The 16,204-nt window shown below is 46.8% G+C and overlaps 1 protein-coding gene across 3 annotated transcripts in view; it reads right to left on the bottom strand.

Annotated features, from left to right (window-relative positions):
• Nucleotides 1-274: 274 nt before the first annotated feature.
• The window catches only part of TTYH3 (tweety family member 3), a 76,105-nt gene continuing 60,175 nt past the window's right edge, over nucleotides 275-16,204 (bottom strand). The window contains exons 12-15 of one of the 3 annotated variants that reach the window (XM_071443945.1): nucleotides 14,391-14,567; nucleotides 13,433-13,508; nucleotides 11,266-11,367; nucleotides 275-5,949 (exon numbers count right to left, since the gene is read on the bottom strand). In XM_071443945.1, the coding sequence (XP_071300046.1) occupies nucleotides 11,287-11,367; nucleotides 13,433-13,508; nucleotides 14,391-14,567 (334 nt within the window). In that variant the 3' untranslated portion in view covers nucleotides 275-5,949; nucleotides 11,266-11,286. The remainder of the gene's footprint in view (nucleotides 5,950-11,265; nucleotides 11,368-13,432; nucleotides 13,509-14,390; nucleotides 14,568-16,204) is intronic. The other 2 variants (XM_071443946.1, XM_071443947.1) reach the window with 2 other exon arrangements.

Here is a 16,204-nt window from a genome sequence, read left to right as displayed (position 1 = left end):
GGTGGGGCACCATCCCAGGACATTTTTCCACATTTTTTGTACTTGTGCTGGTGGAAGTGAACCACTCCTGTTTCCTGCTGCTCCAGTGGGGAATAATCAAAGCAGCAGAGGGGCCTAAAGGGGTTAAAACTCACTGGACACAGGAGAACATCTCCCAGGCTGATGTGGCCCATGGCTGCTCCAGCATCTCCTGCCCCAAGCACAAGGACATCCCCACTGCAGCCATCAGCCCCAGGCTCCCTCTGGGACAAAACACAGATCAATAACCAGGAACAATGGTTTTAAATTGTTTATTTTTAAAACATGAAACCCAAGCTGAATAGAAACCACAGATATTACATTTAGGTTTTTTTGTTTAGTATTTGCAAACCAAAAAGTTACAGTAAAAAATAGCTACGTTACAATCAAGAGAACTACAGAATTAAAAGTAAAGATACAAAAATGGGCTCAATCCTCTTTAATCTTCACAATTTAAAAACATTTTGGGTAAGTGCAGGAACACTTGAAAGAAACTAGCAGGTCCGAAGTTTAAAAAAAAAATTATATATATTTATATATTATATATGTATATAAAGTGGTATGATATACAACCATTATGGTTAAGAAGAAAAAAAAAAAAACAAACTAAACAAAACAGAGAAGTTACAAAAAGGCCAGGTACATGTTCACCATTAGGTTTCTGTGCACAGTGTCCAAGAAAATAAACTTCCCTCTGAATGATGTGAATAAAACTCATGGGGCCTCCCGTTACCAAGGGACCTGAGGCACACGATGTGACAGCTGGGCAGCTGCACCCAGGGCAGAGGACAATGGAAGAAATGAGGCTTTTCTGGGACTTCAGCAGCCTCCTGGGCAGAGGCTGCTGGAGAAGTCTTGGTGTGAGATTAGAGGAGGAACAGGAAGGAAGGAGTTGGGAATTGCATAGTGAGGAGCAATGTGGTATCAAATATGCAGAGCACCTAAGAGCTTCATGCTACAGTTATCCTCTTTAGGAAAGGAGTATTTTGAACTTTCTGGTTGCCCATCAATTTATGTTCCACTTTGTTCATGCAGCCACAGGGGCTGGGTGAGCACCTGGGAGCTCCAGGCCACCAGTAACCCATGCCTCATCTCCCAGCTGGGCAGCACACTCACCATCATGGCTTGGCAGAGATCCCACACCCCCTGGCAGCACAAACCACCTGTCAGCCACCTAGGAACTGCTGTGAAACATCCCATGTTCTGCTGGGCCTCCTGGGCTGCCCAGGGAAGCCATCCATAGCACACACACACACAATTTCTGGAGAAGGGAGGCAGGCTGTGCTGAAAGGAGGTACAGACCAAGCCTTGGCTCTGTCTCAAGGCATGAATCTGCTCCTCAGCACCTCCCTGGAGGGCTTTTCCCCTCCCACCCAGAGCTGTTCACTGACACTTGCTGGGCTGGGGGGGACCCTGGCTGCTCCTTGGAGCCCAGGCAGGAACAACTCCAAAGGCAGCTCCTGTGCTGAGCTCAGGGGAAACCCACTCACCCCATCTCCTCTGGAACTGGGGGGTGGCAGGGACCAACAAGCCAAGAGACCTCTCTCTTCTTCAAAGGGCTCAGAATGGTATTTCAGCAGCTGCTGGGAGGGAGAGAAGGGGCACCAGAAGTGAAGCCTGGGCTTGCTCCCACAGGTACCTGGACCTTGCTCTGGGGGCACCCACCCACTCCTGTCTCCCACCACCACCCTGCAGCACCCACAGCTCCCGTGAGCAATGGCTGAGCAGCTCCCTGAGAAATGCTTTAACTCTCAGAAAGGCCAAACTTTTCATGTAGTTTCAGGGAACTGCTGTGGAAATCCTGACTTAGGATCACTTAAAACCCCATGCACTGTGTCCCCCTCAAAGCACTCAAATGAACATCCCTTGCATCTTGGCTGAGATGACTGTACACGGAAAATCAACACCTATCAAATGGAGAAAATTAAAAAGGACAGGAGGGGAAGGGAGCACTCCATCCTTCACATTTGGGTACATGGATGCACGCTAAAAATCTTAGCTTGAACCCTTTTATCAGCACACAAAATGAACTCAGTTTAATAATACATACAGGATACAAACACTACAGTTATAATTCCCAAGACAGCACAAGAAATTCACAGCCAAGTCTTGATTTGATTTCCTTTACAATTACAATGCAGTCTTGAACACTGGACACAAGAGTCCAACATGCTATTTACATTTCACATTGTGGAGATGTTTGTGTGCTTGGAAGAGTTCTCAGTTCCAAAAGAAAGTGTCATTCACACATGATGATGCAGTGGAAATAAACCAAGCCAACCAGACAAGCCAATGACCACATTTGTGCTTCTGAAAAGGTAACATGAAGTGTCTTCACCGATGCAGTCACCTTCAACCGGACAAGCTGCCGTCCACTCTGCAGTCAGCGAGGTGTCCAGAGGCCAATCTCAGCTCCTCCAACTTCTGGACCCTTTTTCTAGCAACCAGCAACACGAGAAATGTCCAATAAGGTCAGCTAGGACACACCAAGTGATATGGCCTCGGCGTTTTGTCACATTAAAAACAGAGAGACACGATGGAAGAGAGAGAAGTCTCTACAGCTTTACCTCCTGCAGCTTGAAGAGTTTGGACTCCCTCAACCATGAATGCCATCCAGAACAGATGAGTCTTTGCCAGATAGCACCTGCTGTTCACCCTGGAGGGAGGCACAGAGTCTGGGAGATCTTGGCTTTTCAAAGTCCCCTCCTCAGACTGAATGTGACCATATGGATGAGACTGATTATGTCGCAGCCATAAGAATAGGCAAAGGCCATCTGTTCTTCAGCAGATCCATTCAGACCAGCCTGCAGAAATGCCACACTGTTGCTCAAGGTTCCAGTAAAACAAAAACAAAAAAAAAAAAAAAAGGAAAAAACCCAAAAAAGTAGTAGTAATAATAATAATAATAAAGCAAAAGAAACCCATTTGTCTGTGTTTCCTATCCAGCGCTCTGCACAGCATGCAGCGGGGCAGCAGAGTTCCAGGATGCTTTACAAAAGTGCAATATCCATGTCAAGTAAAGGAAGTGCTGGCTGGACACAGGTACACTGCTCACACCGCAGTCACGTTGTGCTGGCCTCCAGAGAGCAAAATGTTATCTCCATCACATTCTTTCCAGTTATATGTTGAAGTCACAGAGCATGTATCTCCACAGCTGTGCCTTGCTGTGAGCCCCAAACACTGTCAGAAGTTGTTCTGGGTGTTGGAAGTGGCTGTGCCAGACCTTGGAAGGAAGCAGGTCAAGGTGGCTGCTCTGTTGGATGCTGCAAACAAAGGCTCACTCCTGTTCCTGCGTGGCACAGACAACGCCACGGTGACAACTCAGACCCAGCCCAAAGCGCAGTCACACGCAGCTTCAGGGTGCATTCTGTGCACACAGAAGTTGGTACACAGAAGCACTTGTCTTCACAGGGTTCCCCACACCCTCCAGCCTCCAAAACACTTGCCTTCCACCAGTAGGACTGGGCCACAGATTTCAGGGCAGCTCCCCTAAAATTGATAACGTGAGTAGCAATTGGAGCACATCCTTGCACGGAGGGATGATGGCAGAACAACTCAGTCTTAGTAAGGATTATATGGCTCTTGATTCTTTCTTCAAAGTGGGGGAAGGGCTGGGGTTCCCCCAGAGAACAGTTGGGTGCTTGGGGCCCTGCAAGATCACCTCACCACACCTTGCACACCCACAGCTCCTGGTAGGCTCCAAGACAGGATGGAAACCCTGGGGCTCGTGAGCCACAGTGTCCCTCCATACCACCTGTGACCAGGTTTCCCTGCCCTTGTTATTTGATAAAACAGAGGTAATGTTTCAGTGTGAAGCCCATCCAATGTGTCTGAAAGGGCATACTCAGTCCTGAGCAAGAACATCCTGCTTCCAGAGATTTATGGTGAAGTGTGAAGTTTATTCCAAACCCTTCTCCTCCTGTCTGTGTGGTGATGCCTCCTCCCTGTCTCACACTCCTTCGAATGGTAACAGCTGGCCTTGCAGTTTAGTAGTGGTTTCTATCTTAAGAGGAGTCTCCAAGCTTGCTGTGCCACAGAGCTGGTACCATTTCCCAGCAGATCCCTCCAGCCTGTTTAGCTGCCTGCCAGGAGCAGTTCCCACCTCACTGCAAGAAGGCAACTGACTTGAGTAAAGGCAGGTTGGTAATTCTGTGCCCCAAGCTGCAAACGAGGGGTAAACAAACATCAGTCTGAACATCACAGAGGTGACAATGAACTGCCTCTGCCAACGGCTCCACTCCACTTTGAGAGATGCTTCCCACTCGATTTCCTCTGCCAGTTATTTAATAAAATGTTCAACAGCTCTGCTAAGATGCCCCTACTAAGAGGTAAAAAGACAAAAAGGAACATTATAGTTACCCTAGTGAAAGGGCAGTAGTTGACAGCACCTCCCAAGAGGCAGTCTCCTCTTCCAGCAGGAAGCTGCCAGTGCCCTTTGGAGCACTGCTCTTCAGTGGGAAGTACAGCACCAGTGAAGGATGTTGCCCTCTGCAGGCACCCAGCTGCCCCTTTGCAAGCCTTGTTCTGCCTCACGTCTAGAAAATGCCTTACATGTGCATTAGTATGGTCAGATAGTGGTTAGCAATGTGCCTTTGAAAACTAAACAAAATAGAATAAAATATAAATCTGTTCTGACAGTCACAATGTTGTCGAGGGTTTTGGACTCTAAACACAGAAGATACACTGACAATCTGGTGAGTTTGTTAGGAATGAGGCTCCAAAAACCTCCTTCAATGCCATTTCAGCAACCCTGTGCTATAGATTATGGTTTATAAAAAAGGAAAAAAAGAAAGTCCAGCAGAGTTCACAGCTCATTCCCATGTGGAGAGCTTGCATTTGCTATAAATCCATTGGTGCTTCCAGTTTCTCTTGCTTTTGCAAGCTGACTGTCCCATAAGATCTAGCATCAGAGAGCCAAAACTCTTTAGTGCAAAAATACCTCCCATAAAGTCTTAAAAGTCTTTCCCTGGAAAAATTTGGCACCAAGTGAGTGGCTGGCTCCTGTTTGATCTGTGTCAGCCTAGGAAAGGCAGCACCCAGAATGCCATCTGCAAATACCTGGGCTTCCCTGGTGGAGCAGAGAGGTCAGCTCCAGAGCAGTGGACAGGGTGACTGACTGGTGCTGGGCCCCCTGTTCCTCCTCAAGAATTCACATATAGATATAGAGGGAAAGAAAAAAGGCATTTTCTTAATGGATTAAAAAAAAAAAAAAAAAAGTTAACCAGGGTAGTGAAATGGTTTGCTCTTCTGGAGCAAATTCCAGTGGATATGCAGTGACACCCTGAGGCAGGAGCTCCCTCCTCCCTCACCAGAGGATTCCCACCAGGTGCTGAGCTGTGCATTCCCCAGCATTCCCTCGTTGCACACCAGCCACAGGCACCCAGTGCTGCTTCTTCAGAGTCTGGCAGGCTGCTGGTCCCACTGCAGGAGTGAAGCAGATCTACCACCATCTTTCACCAAGTCCCTCTTGGAACAGAACGGGGGAAGAAGGGGGCAGAGGATTTTCACCCCCTCTTCCTGCCAGGCTGCTCTGGTGAGCTGCCCCACGGGCTGAGGGCCCAGGTTCCTGCCCAGGTGCTGTCAGCTGCTGGCCAGCACACGTTTGCTCTCTTGTACTACAGGGTGAAGGCTTAAATTCAAAAGGAGCTTCCACTCAGTGGCCAGGAACCAGGTTGGAAGGGTGGTCTGGACTGGAGAAACAGAAGGAGCTGCACTAGACTTTGGGCAGAACAGCAGCAGGATTGTTCTACAAGGACAGCACAGGGGCACAGCAGTTGGCACATTGTTTAGTCTGACTGCACGTGTGGGTTTTGTTTTTTGTTTTTGTTTTTTTTTGCTTTTTGCTTTTGCTTTTTCATTTTAATGCACACTGCCAGCATCTGGACGAGGTTGGTTGGTGGCGAGGTATTTGGCTCTCATGCTGGAGGTGTACTGGAGAAAGAAAAGACAAGACAAAGAAAACAAAACAAATAAACAGAAAGTTAAGTCAGAATGACTAATGTCACGACGGAACCACAGATTTCTACCACTTCTCAGCATAACATGGTGTGTATTTACAGCAAGCATCTCAAGGAGCTGCTGACTCAGTCTTTAAGAGGAAAGTTTCACAAGTCACTGCATAGTTCACTCTGAGTGACATTCTGCCAGTCTGCTGCAGGGGTGCTGGTGATTTATCCAAGCTCTCTAGAGAAGGAAATCCAATAGTCACTAAGTCAAAACATGACATATGTTGCTTGGGAGAAGAGAGGGAAATGGGAATGATGCAGATGTAAAAACCCACCCCACACTTCCATCCTCTCTTAGTGATGTTACTGCTTTCAACCATGCCAGAAAAGGAGGTTGAAAAGAAAATGGGTGCTCACTGCATCTTCACATTGCATTTTATAGCAATGAGGGCATCAGAAGACTGCATGTGCCACGGATGGGCAGCTTGAAAGAAAAGTGAGGAATAAGTGATTTATGCCCAAGAAAGAACAGACCCTATCAGGCTGGAAACAGGCTGCCATCAAACAGGATGATATCAGCAAGCCATCAGGTGGGTGACAGCCCACTGTGCTTTGGGATCCAAGCTGTGCACTGTGCAGCAGCAGATGAGACTCCAGCGTGGGGGTGAGAAGAGCAAGTCACAAAGATGAAGGTTAGTTTGATTTGGAGGTGGTGGTGCTGTTCTTGTTCTCCTTTTTATTCTATACAAGGCAATCCAGCTAAAAACAGCTCCCAGAAGCTACTGAGGTAACATGTGTCATTCAGCTCTGAATAATGAGCTGAAAACCACGTGAATAAAATCCAGCAGTAAGAACAGAACTTTGCCTCTTTATGCCAATGTGTTTGAGACCTTCGGGGTTCTGCTACCACAATATTAACAACCAAGCAATGAGGACAGACATTTCATTCCTCTTTTTATACCCTCTGGAGCTTGAATAATTCTATAATATCCACAGCTTACTTCCCAAGAGTGCTCTTCAGCATTCTGACTTTTTATCACCTCTTAAACCAAACCACATAAAATAGCCAGTTAAGCTGGCAGAGACAACTGAAAGGCAGTTCCACACCAGGAGGTGTGATTTATCTTGCCCACTGGGAAAGAACATTATGAGGCATCTTTAGGCTCTCAAAAGCTCAGCTGTCCACGGGGGTTTTCAGAGAATTAACAGTATTTTATCAGTTTTCCTCCAAAGACTGACCTGGGTTGAACCTCTGCACAAAAGAAGAGAGAAACTGCTCCTCTGGCAGAGCTGATCCCAGCAGCACAAGATGAAGACACCTGTGGCTTACTTGCACACTCAGCTTTTTGTGTCTTCCATAATTGGAAAACTTTTTTCAGAACATGGATCTTAATATAAAACTCTGGCCCAGAAATGGCATCTATATTTAGAAGACAAAGGGTACATCTGTTCTTTCTAAGATGTATTTTTTGTCAGGGAGAGGGCAAAAGATAGAAAATAGCAAGCTGAGCTACTTTAAGGGCAATAATCTATACAGTTTATTAAATGTGATTACTGTTTCAGAAATAAAGTTTAGGATGTTATTAATACATAGGAGAATAACCCAACAGGCTCAGAGAGGTTTAGAAGTCAAAGAACTTTCTCATAGAGTAAGTAGGGCACATTTCAATGCTGAAATTACCAGCCAAGCCTCATGATAAGAAGAGTTCCTTAGAAGGAAAAATCCATTTGAGTGCTCATTTTCCATTTGCATTCTCTGTAGTGACATGTGATAGGAGATGAACATGAACAGAGAACTTTTCCAGGTGCTAAAGTTGTGTAAGAAGTATTCAGAAAAAAAAAATAATAATCTCAGATAATGGAAGGTTCTTGTGCATCTTTCTGGACTAGTCATATGGGTTCAGCACACAACATGCAATATAAACTTTCTTTAAAGCATTAAAATCAAGATGACCACTTGATGAATTGCATTTCAAAGATGTACAAAGTACACCTATCATGGTGGGAGAAGTTGAAAAGAATTCCCTCCTTCCTCCAAAAAGAAAAGACCCCACAGTTGTTTAAGTGTCACTAAAACAAAGTAACCAGGAACACAAGATCTGGAGAGTCAAGCAGAGAGTATTTTACATTCAAACCTACCTGCAAATCCACCACAAGGAACAAATCAAGACTCAGAGTAGTCAGAGTTAGGGCTGATGTTCTCTCCTTAACTCAGGATTTTTGCACCTTTGTACCTCTTCCCAGTTCAGCTGAACCAGTTACTCTTTCTGTTAATTCTGTGTATTTTAATGACCATGGGAAGTGTGACAGCAACCTGGCAGCAGAGAGCCAACACTCCCCTGTGCACCTCTCACAGCACAGCTCTGTCAGAGTGCTCTGGGCCAGCCTCAGCATCACCCTCCAGGCACCACTGCCTTCTCCACGTGCTGAGTCCTTCCTCAAGCCCTTCTCTGCATCCTCTGCTGGGAAGCAGAGGAAAGATGCTGTGGAACACACAGGTCCCAACAGCTGGACAGGCCAGCAGATGAAGATGTATCAGCAGACACTTGTCACTTTTGAATATGAAACCAAACTATATTATCCAGGGTTAAAGTAATTAAGTCTTTAGTTGCTTTTACAAAAATCACTATGTCTTTAACTCCTTTAAAAAGTGATTCTAAAGACAGAAAACCTGAGCACAGTTCAGATCAAGGAGGGCTTGGACTCCACTCTGAGGCCCACAGCTGTGAGGTTCACAGTTGCATTTAGTTTCCTTTAAAGAGGAGCTTTCATAGAAGGTTAAAGAACATGCACAATTCAGTCATTCTTCCAGCATGCTCACTGGAAGTACCCATGTGCCTACACACCCTCATTTACCCTTTCAAAAACAGCACAGAGGACAAGTTTCACCCCATACCTCCACCTCACTGTCAGCTCCCCAAGAAGGGCACCTGAAAGAGTTCTTGTTACCATTCCTGCTGGTGCCTGGGCTTTTCAGCACAGCACCTCTCAGTCACTTACCAGCCAGCTCCAACAAACATAGCTGATTGCACACAGGGTTATTTTTGTATTCCTCCAAAGAAAATAAAAGTCTCTGCTTCACATTCAGCCTTGCTGAGGGTCTAAACTTTCATAGGTGTGGTTTGCCAGCACATGCTAGTTAGGCACTTAACACACATAGCCTGGGCACAAAGGAATCATTGGCTGCAAAAAACCCCTAAGTTTAAGGAATAATAAGTTTGTTTTAGAGGCCATAAATTCTACTGACTCCTGTGAAATCCATGAGTACTTCAGAGCTAACTGAGCTATGCTGAAAGATCACTTACCATATGAAACCATGACTGAGTACAAACCATTTACTATTTGTGGTTAAAAACCCACGTGAATTTTTCTTGAGCTACCCTGACTTTGATTTCCTGCCAGAGTTGTTCAGGTAATGCAATAAAGACCAAAGCTTCTGGATTCAAGTTCTGAAAGGCTGATCTCAAACAGCTAGAGCACAGTAAACACAAAGGGTTTGGTGTTATTATGTATGGGAGGTACAAGATGCAGGGAAACAGCTAATTCTAGCCAGTGGGTTCTGAATTCAAAGGGACTTAAGTCTTTCAAGTCAAAAGAACAGAGCTTCTGTTGGTTTTGTTTGTTTTTAAAGCCCTGGAAAGAATGCAGTGCCTTTTCCATAGCCCTTCAGCCAGCCACATGAAGCTTGGATGGGACCATAGATAAACAGGAGACAGTGCAGACTGGGATCAGGTCATGCTCCAGCCCAGGGATTTCAAGACTAGAATGAAGGCCCTAGAATTTCCCCACCCTCACCAGTATTTTATTTCATGGAACAGATCCATCTAACATTGCTACAATACCACCTACAGGAACAGCAAAGCAGAAAACCCACCACAAGCTGAGGCCCAGGAGCAGTCTTAGCAAGAGTTAAGACTGGAGAAAGCTGTGAGCCTTTCAAAGGTGCTGGCACCATGCTTCAGACAAGGTTGTTTGCATTCATGCACCACGGCAGAGGCATCAAGACACCCATCCAGCCCCTCCCCAGGCAGGCAGGCAGAGAGCAAGGAGCAGCAGGGATGCAGACCAAGCACCAGCAGAACAGAAAGGAATCCAGTGCAAGGCTGAGAGAAGTGCCAAGAAGAAGAAGAAGCAGAGAAGAAGGAACAGCAGCAGCTTTATGGACATGTATTTCTGGGAGGAGAATGCAAGATATGACAGCCAAAAGCAAAGGGCTCCCTGCTCCCACTGGAACCAGCACCTTCCTGGCACTGTGTAGATCCCTTGAAGGAGCACTCTCCTTCACACCACCTGAGTTGTCTGGTAGTCCTAATCATACCCTGTATTTAAGCAAGCTAAGAACCCCCTCAAAAATGCAGAGCACCTCCTCTTTCTTTGTCATGAGGGAGGAAACATTGGCTGTCTTGGAGAGCACCAGCAACTGCAGCCCATGAGGAATGCAGACAGTGAAATGGCACTAGGAGGGCCCTGCTCACAGAGTCTGTGGGACATGGATGGGATGATTTGGACACACACAGAACAAACAAAACAGTAAAAGGTTTTGAAACAGAATGAAACAGATCTTAGTGATTATATCTGGACCCTTAAGGAAGCTTTTTTTCTAAAAATTTGCTTCTTTTTGACCTTAAATGTAAGGATAAAAGGAAAAGCTGCCCACAGATCTGACAGGCAATTAAGTAACTCTTCAGGACAGTTTAAAATTAAAAATCCTACAAAGGAGCTACAAGGATTTTGTAAATTAAAAATCCTACAAAGGAGCTTGTGGCAGGTTGGTATTGATGGTTTTGGTTTATGGCTACTAAGGACAAGCAGAACAGCAGCAGGGCTCAAGGAGAGCCAAAAGCTGAATTAAGACAACCATTCCTGACTGAAGTGCTGCTAGATTGGCTCTCTTTACTCCTAGAGAATGACTTCTTGTGATGGGAAGAACTTCTGTGTTGTTTTTGAAGTGCAAGTTTATTCCTACATTTGAGCAGCACTCAGCACTTGGTGTTCAAGCTGTTCTGAAGTGTGGGATCCAAGCTGAAGCTGCTGTGAGGTGGCTTTTGTGAGGCACAGGCACCTGCAACCCTCACAAGGCACAGCAGAAGCCTCCAGAAGGTCGATACTGCTCCTCGAGCCTGCACCAGAGCCAAAAACGGATTTTCACTTTCACCCTTGGCAGGAGGGAATGGGGTGGGAGGTGCAGAGGGAAGGAATGTGAAGAAATAAAAGGCACTGGCCTGGGATAAAGAGTGCAGGGATGAAGGGAGCGGTCGGGAGTGGAGAGGGGGTTGAGCAGGGAGGGCCTTGGTTGCAGTACCTGTTCCATCTGCGGGCGCTGTTACCAGTATGTCCGAGCACTGTCCGAGGGCTTAAGCTGCCAGCTCATATGGCTGCTACTGTCCATGGCAGCCAAATACAACTGTGATGACGCAAGAAAGAGAGAGAAAAAGAGAGTGCAGCCTCAACGTGCATGAAAAACACAGTGCAAGCAAGTGAAACCCTGGTGTGTGCCAGCGACAAGGTGGGCTCTACCACCCTAAGGGGACATCCCTGTGGCAAGAAGGAGAAATCAGAAGGAATGAGAGAAGGAAAAACACAAACAAACGAACAAAAAGCCAGGAAAAGTAACGGACAAACAATGCAGCAGGATCATCACATCATCACATCTTGGTTTTCACCATCTGTTCACAGAAAGCTAAATGCAATAGGTAGCTCTGTCTGCCCACTGGACATAACCTACTTGGATGGTTATCTCCCTCTCCTCCCTCCCAAAAAGAGGCAGGGATGTGTGCATTGGTATTCCCTTTTTGTCTCTCTCCTCCCACAGATAATTTGCTATGAAAAGTTACCATTCCTTCTGTCTCAGTACAGTCTCAGCCACCTGCTACAGAGAGCTGCAACTACAAAAATCCCAGAAAAGCCTTTCCCTGTTGCCTGCCAATATGAGAATAGAAAGCATTTTTCTTCTCTCCACTGCCTGTCTACTACACCCCTCCAGGAAACACATCTACCCCATAGCCTGGTTCCTCCTCTCATCTGGGGAGAAGCTCCCTTTTCTACGGGTGCAGTGCTGCTCCCTCATCCTCCCCAGCTCCTGCACTTCCCCACAGCCCACACTGATGGCTGCCAACTCAAGTTACTCTGAAGAAAAAACCCCTTTATCTACTCCCAAACCCCAGCCTAAGGCAGCAGGACTCAGATTCCCACTCAAGGTATTGACACAAACAGCTACTGAAGAACCAGGGAGCTCCTTGCCTCACTCCAGCCCTGTGGAAGGGGATTTGCTTTCTCTGAAGCAGAAGAGCTGTAGGGCAAGGGGAAGCAGGACGTGGAAGGAACAGGTGCCCTGGCAGTAGCAGAGGGACAGTGCCCTTCTGGCCCAGGAGACAGCAGCAGTGCAGCACGTCAGGGACTCTGCTGAGAGCGGAAAACGCGACCAGAGCTCGCGATCGGAGCACGGGGCAGGAAACCTCTTTGGGAAGGGTGGAAGAGGCCAAGGACAGAGACAAGGATCAACTCTGCACATTTCCACTTCCTCTACAGCAAGATGAACTGGTCCTCTTGAAGTGAAACCATGAATGGGATGCCCTCATTTCCACCACAATTCCTACTCCTTCATCCGCCAACCTCCTCTTCCTCCCCTTCCCATCACTTTGAACCAGGCACCACGGAGTGTATTTTCTTTATCTACACCTGAAGACTGGTTGGTCATTAGGCACTTTACTACTCATCCTCTGTAATCACACCACCAAGTCAGTGAGCACTGGGATGGCATGTTCTCCAGGTTCTGCTGTAAATCAGGTTTACAGGATCCAGTGAGGGAGGGCAAGATTCATTTAGCTCTTACCCAGCCATGAAGACAAGCCCATGTTTTATCCAGCATACAGAAATGGCTATCAGGCCACTCCAAATACCAAAACCTTCCATGAAAGTTTCTTTTTTTCCTCCATAGGAAATTAAATACAAAAATAGATTTCAAAGAAAGTAAAACAGTTGTGAAAGAAAGATTTAAAAAAAAAATCTCAACAAAAAAATAATACAGGTTTCATCCTACCATCTCTTTAGGGCAGATTAAGGAGAGAGGTTCAGCAATAACTCTGAATTTACAGTTTGAACAAGTTTCTTTTTAAACTTGAGGAACCAATGGCACAGATAGCATGTACACTGCATGCAAGTGAATCATCCTGCTGAAGTCACCCATCAAGATACTCATGCACTTCAGTGGTGGCAGGACTGGGCCCATAGGATTACCAGTATTAATTGACTGAGTTTTATTTAGTCTTTTCTTGTGCAATGTCCAAAGCAGCACAGCAGGGTTTTATTCTCCATGGCAGGTGAGACACAGCTTGTCTATTCAAGCTGCTGCCATTTATGGGCCAGATCCTGTGTTTGGCTGCATAATCAGCTCCCTTGGGAGTACACAGGAGTGGCAAATGTGTATTCCCCAAAGCTGCTGAAGCAAAGAGCAGTAAAGAGAGACTTACTGAGGGAGGTGGGGACTCCCGGCCAATGAGCGGGGTATTCTCGCAACGGGGGTTCTGGAAATTTGCATTCTGGCTCCTAGGAAAGGAAGACACACATGGTAACGGGGCACTTGCCATGCTTCTCTGGGGAGGGTCTCTGATGGGGACACAGGACAGAGCATCCTCACCCCCAGAACTACTGTGTCAGGTCAGTCTCCTTCAAAGCTTTTCTTACAGGCCAGATGGATCCCCTTTTTCAGATAAGGGCATAAAGCTATCATAATTTTCCTCAGATTGAGCACTATTTTTACATTCTTACTCAGAAGGGCCCACAATGAATCACATCAAGTGATTTAAAAATAGGGCCTTGTGAAAATCTGCCTCCCTGCAGCATCAGAACAGCCAAGTGGCAGAAATGGAGATAAAATGAGGACAACGTCTAAGGGGATAAACAAAATGATGTGGCAGCCCAAAAAAAGATGGGCCCTGATGATAGTCCAAATGTAATCAGGGTTAGGCACTTCTGGAGAAAGCTCTGAAGATCCCACCTGGACTAGGTAGCTCCAAACTGCAACAGATGTCAGAGGTGACTGCAAATACTGTAGAAAGAGAGAGCCCACAGGTTTTTTCTTGGCTCAGTCTTTTGGGAGGCTTCTGGCAAGATTGCTCTGTGTAAAGAATTAAGTCTTCTGGTGATCAGAATCACTGTGTAATAAGAAGCCCAGACAATACCTTCCTACTTCTTTTCTTTAGACATTTTCCTGAGTCCTGGAGCACAAAGCTGTTCACGTTTTGGAGCATGCTCTCTAACAAAACTCCTCCTAGTGCAGCACTATTCCCTTGTCCCATTAGATGCCAATCAGAAAACAAAATCCTTCACTGCTTTTTACCTCTAGGTCAGAAGTGCCAACCCTGCAGCACTGGAGCCAACAGAGATGAGGAGGGAGCCCTGTGCAGAGGCTTCCCTGGGGATACTCACATGTACTCCGTGACGGGAGCATTGCTGACTGTGTGTGCTGCTGCAGGGATGCTGGTCTCACTGCCATAACTACTGCCACAGCTGTACAGGCTGGGCATGTGCACTCTGTACAGATTATCGTGTGTCTGCCTGCTCCCTTGAGCAGCTGATTCTTCTTCCCCATCATCATCTGAGCCTCTGCAAGAAGGAGAAAAAGTTCCTCCTAGAACCCTACAGTGACCCCACGTGTGGGGTTTGCAGGAAACCATGGCAATCCTAGGAGCCTCCCAGTCATCTTCCACATCCTCCACGTTCGTGCCCGTTTGGGATGGCTCAGGGTGGCAGTGTGAAGCACAGCCCACAGCACAGTGACTCAGCCCTCCCACAGATCCCATCTGGAGGTGCACACTGCGTGATCCCCTCCAGCCTCCCTGCAGGCTTCCCAGCACGGGTCTGCAGCTGCCCAGCTGTACAACCAGAGGATGGGTACACACCCCAAAATGTACAGCGCTAAAAAACCCCACAGACAGCAAAAAGGAGAGGCAGTGGGGATGTAGTGCCATGCACCCCACAGGAACATCCCTCAAAACTGCAATCTGCATCTTTCCATTTCCTGTAGACACGTCCGAAGAGCTCTTAAGGATAAACCTCTGTAGACTTCTCTGAAGTTCCATTCTGGTGGCAAAGGGTCTGCTTCAGCTTCTGGCAAAATCACAGAAGTCTTTACAGAGACTAAGTTGCAAAATTTGTGTCTAAAGGCTTTATCTTCTCAAAAATGCCAGGATCGAAATCAATGGAGAGCAGAACTGTTTGCCAGCTGGTTCCCTCTGTCTTCCCATAATATTCTCTTGCCCCACCTACATAATACACCCTGATGTTTCATCTCCCTAATCAGGGGGTGGAGCACCATGGTCTGAAATATATTTAACCTGTGCTTAAAGCTAGTGAAAGGTTCTACACAGCATGGCCATCCCTAGAACCTCCCAAACATCACCTGCAGCTTCTGCACCACACGGTGGCACTGAAGATCGAGGGATTGCAGCCTGCACAGTCCCTCACAGGCAATAAACCACGACATCCTCCACTTCCCAGAGGGAGGCTGGGGCACAAATGGTGCTCCACAGAATGCAAGAGGGAGCCCTTCAGCTCACAGCAGCAGCCTGAGCCTGCTGGGGCTGGCAGGGCAGGAGCCCACAGGGGAGGCAGCGCAGGAGATGCCACCAAACCTTTCTCCTTCCAACAGGCAGACTGCTGTGCTCTTTGTGGTAAGGGCTCTGCAGCTGTGAAAAAGCTGAGCACCCAGCCATAGTCTCAGGGGCTGTTCTGACACCTCCTAAAGCCACTTCTCTGGCTGGGCCAGCTCTGGCTTCCTGCTGTTGTTCAGGGCCTTCTATTTTACCACAAAAATCAGGACCACAGAAGAGAGTCTGCTGCAGTCTCTTGCTGTTCTGCAAGAGTAGAAAACTTAATGCCATTTTAACAGCTGCCTGTGGTGCAGCAGCCAGTCAGTGAAGCAAAGGTTTGCTAAAGACTTACTGCTTAATCTGGTTATCATCATTAATACCAGTTCCAGTTTGCAAGTGCCTCACCTGCCCATGTTATTGACAAGAAGACAGTTCCTGTTTTCTGTTATCTATGCAAGTCAGTCACCTCAGCGTGAGCAAAGCTACAAAGGCAAGTGTAAACTGCTTCTTATTCCAATTCTCTTCCCCACAGTAGAACAAATGCCTCAGGACAATGTAAGAGAGGAAGAATTTTACAGAGAGAGCAATAGTTCAAGCATTACCTCTATGTTACAGCTATAATAATTCATCTGACTTGACTACAGTCCTGCA

This window comes from Agelaius tricolor, unplaced genomic scaffold (genome assembly GCF_023055355.1).
Source record: "Agelaius tricolor isolate 1412-34295 unplaced genomic scaffold, bAgeTri1.0.p SCAF_19, whole genome shotgun sequence".
Taxonomy (NCBI): Eukaryota; Metazoa; Chordata; class Aves; order Passeriformes; family Icteridae; genus Agelaius; species Agelaius tricolor.
The sequence above is the reverse complement of the archived record's forward strand: the minus strand, read 5'-3'. Positions and strand labels throughout refer to the sequence as shown.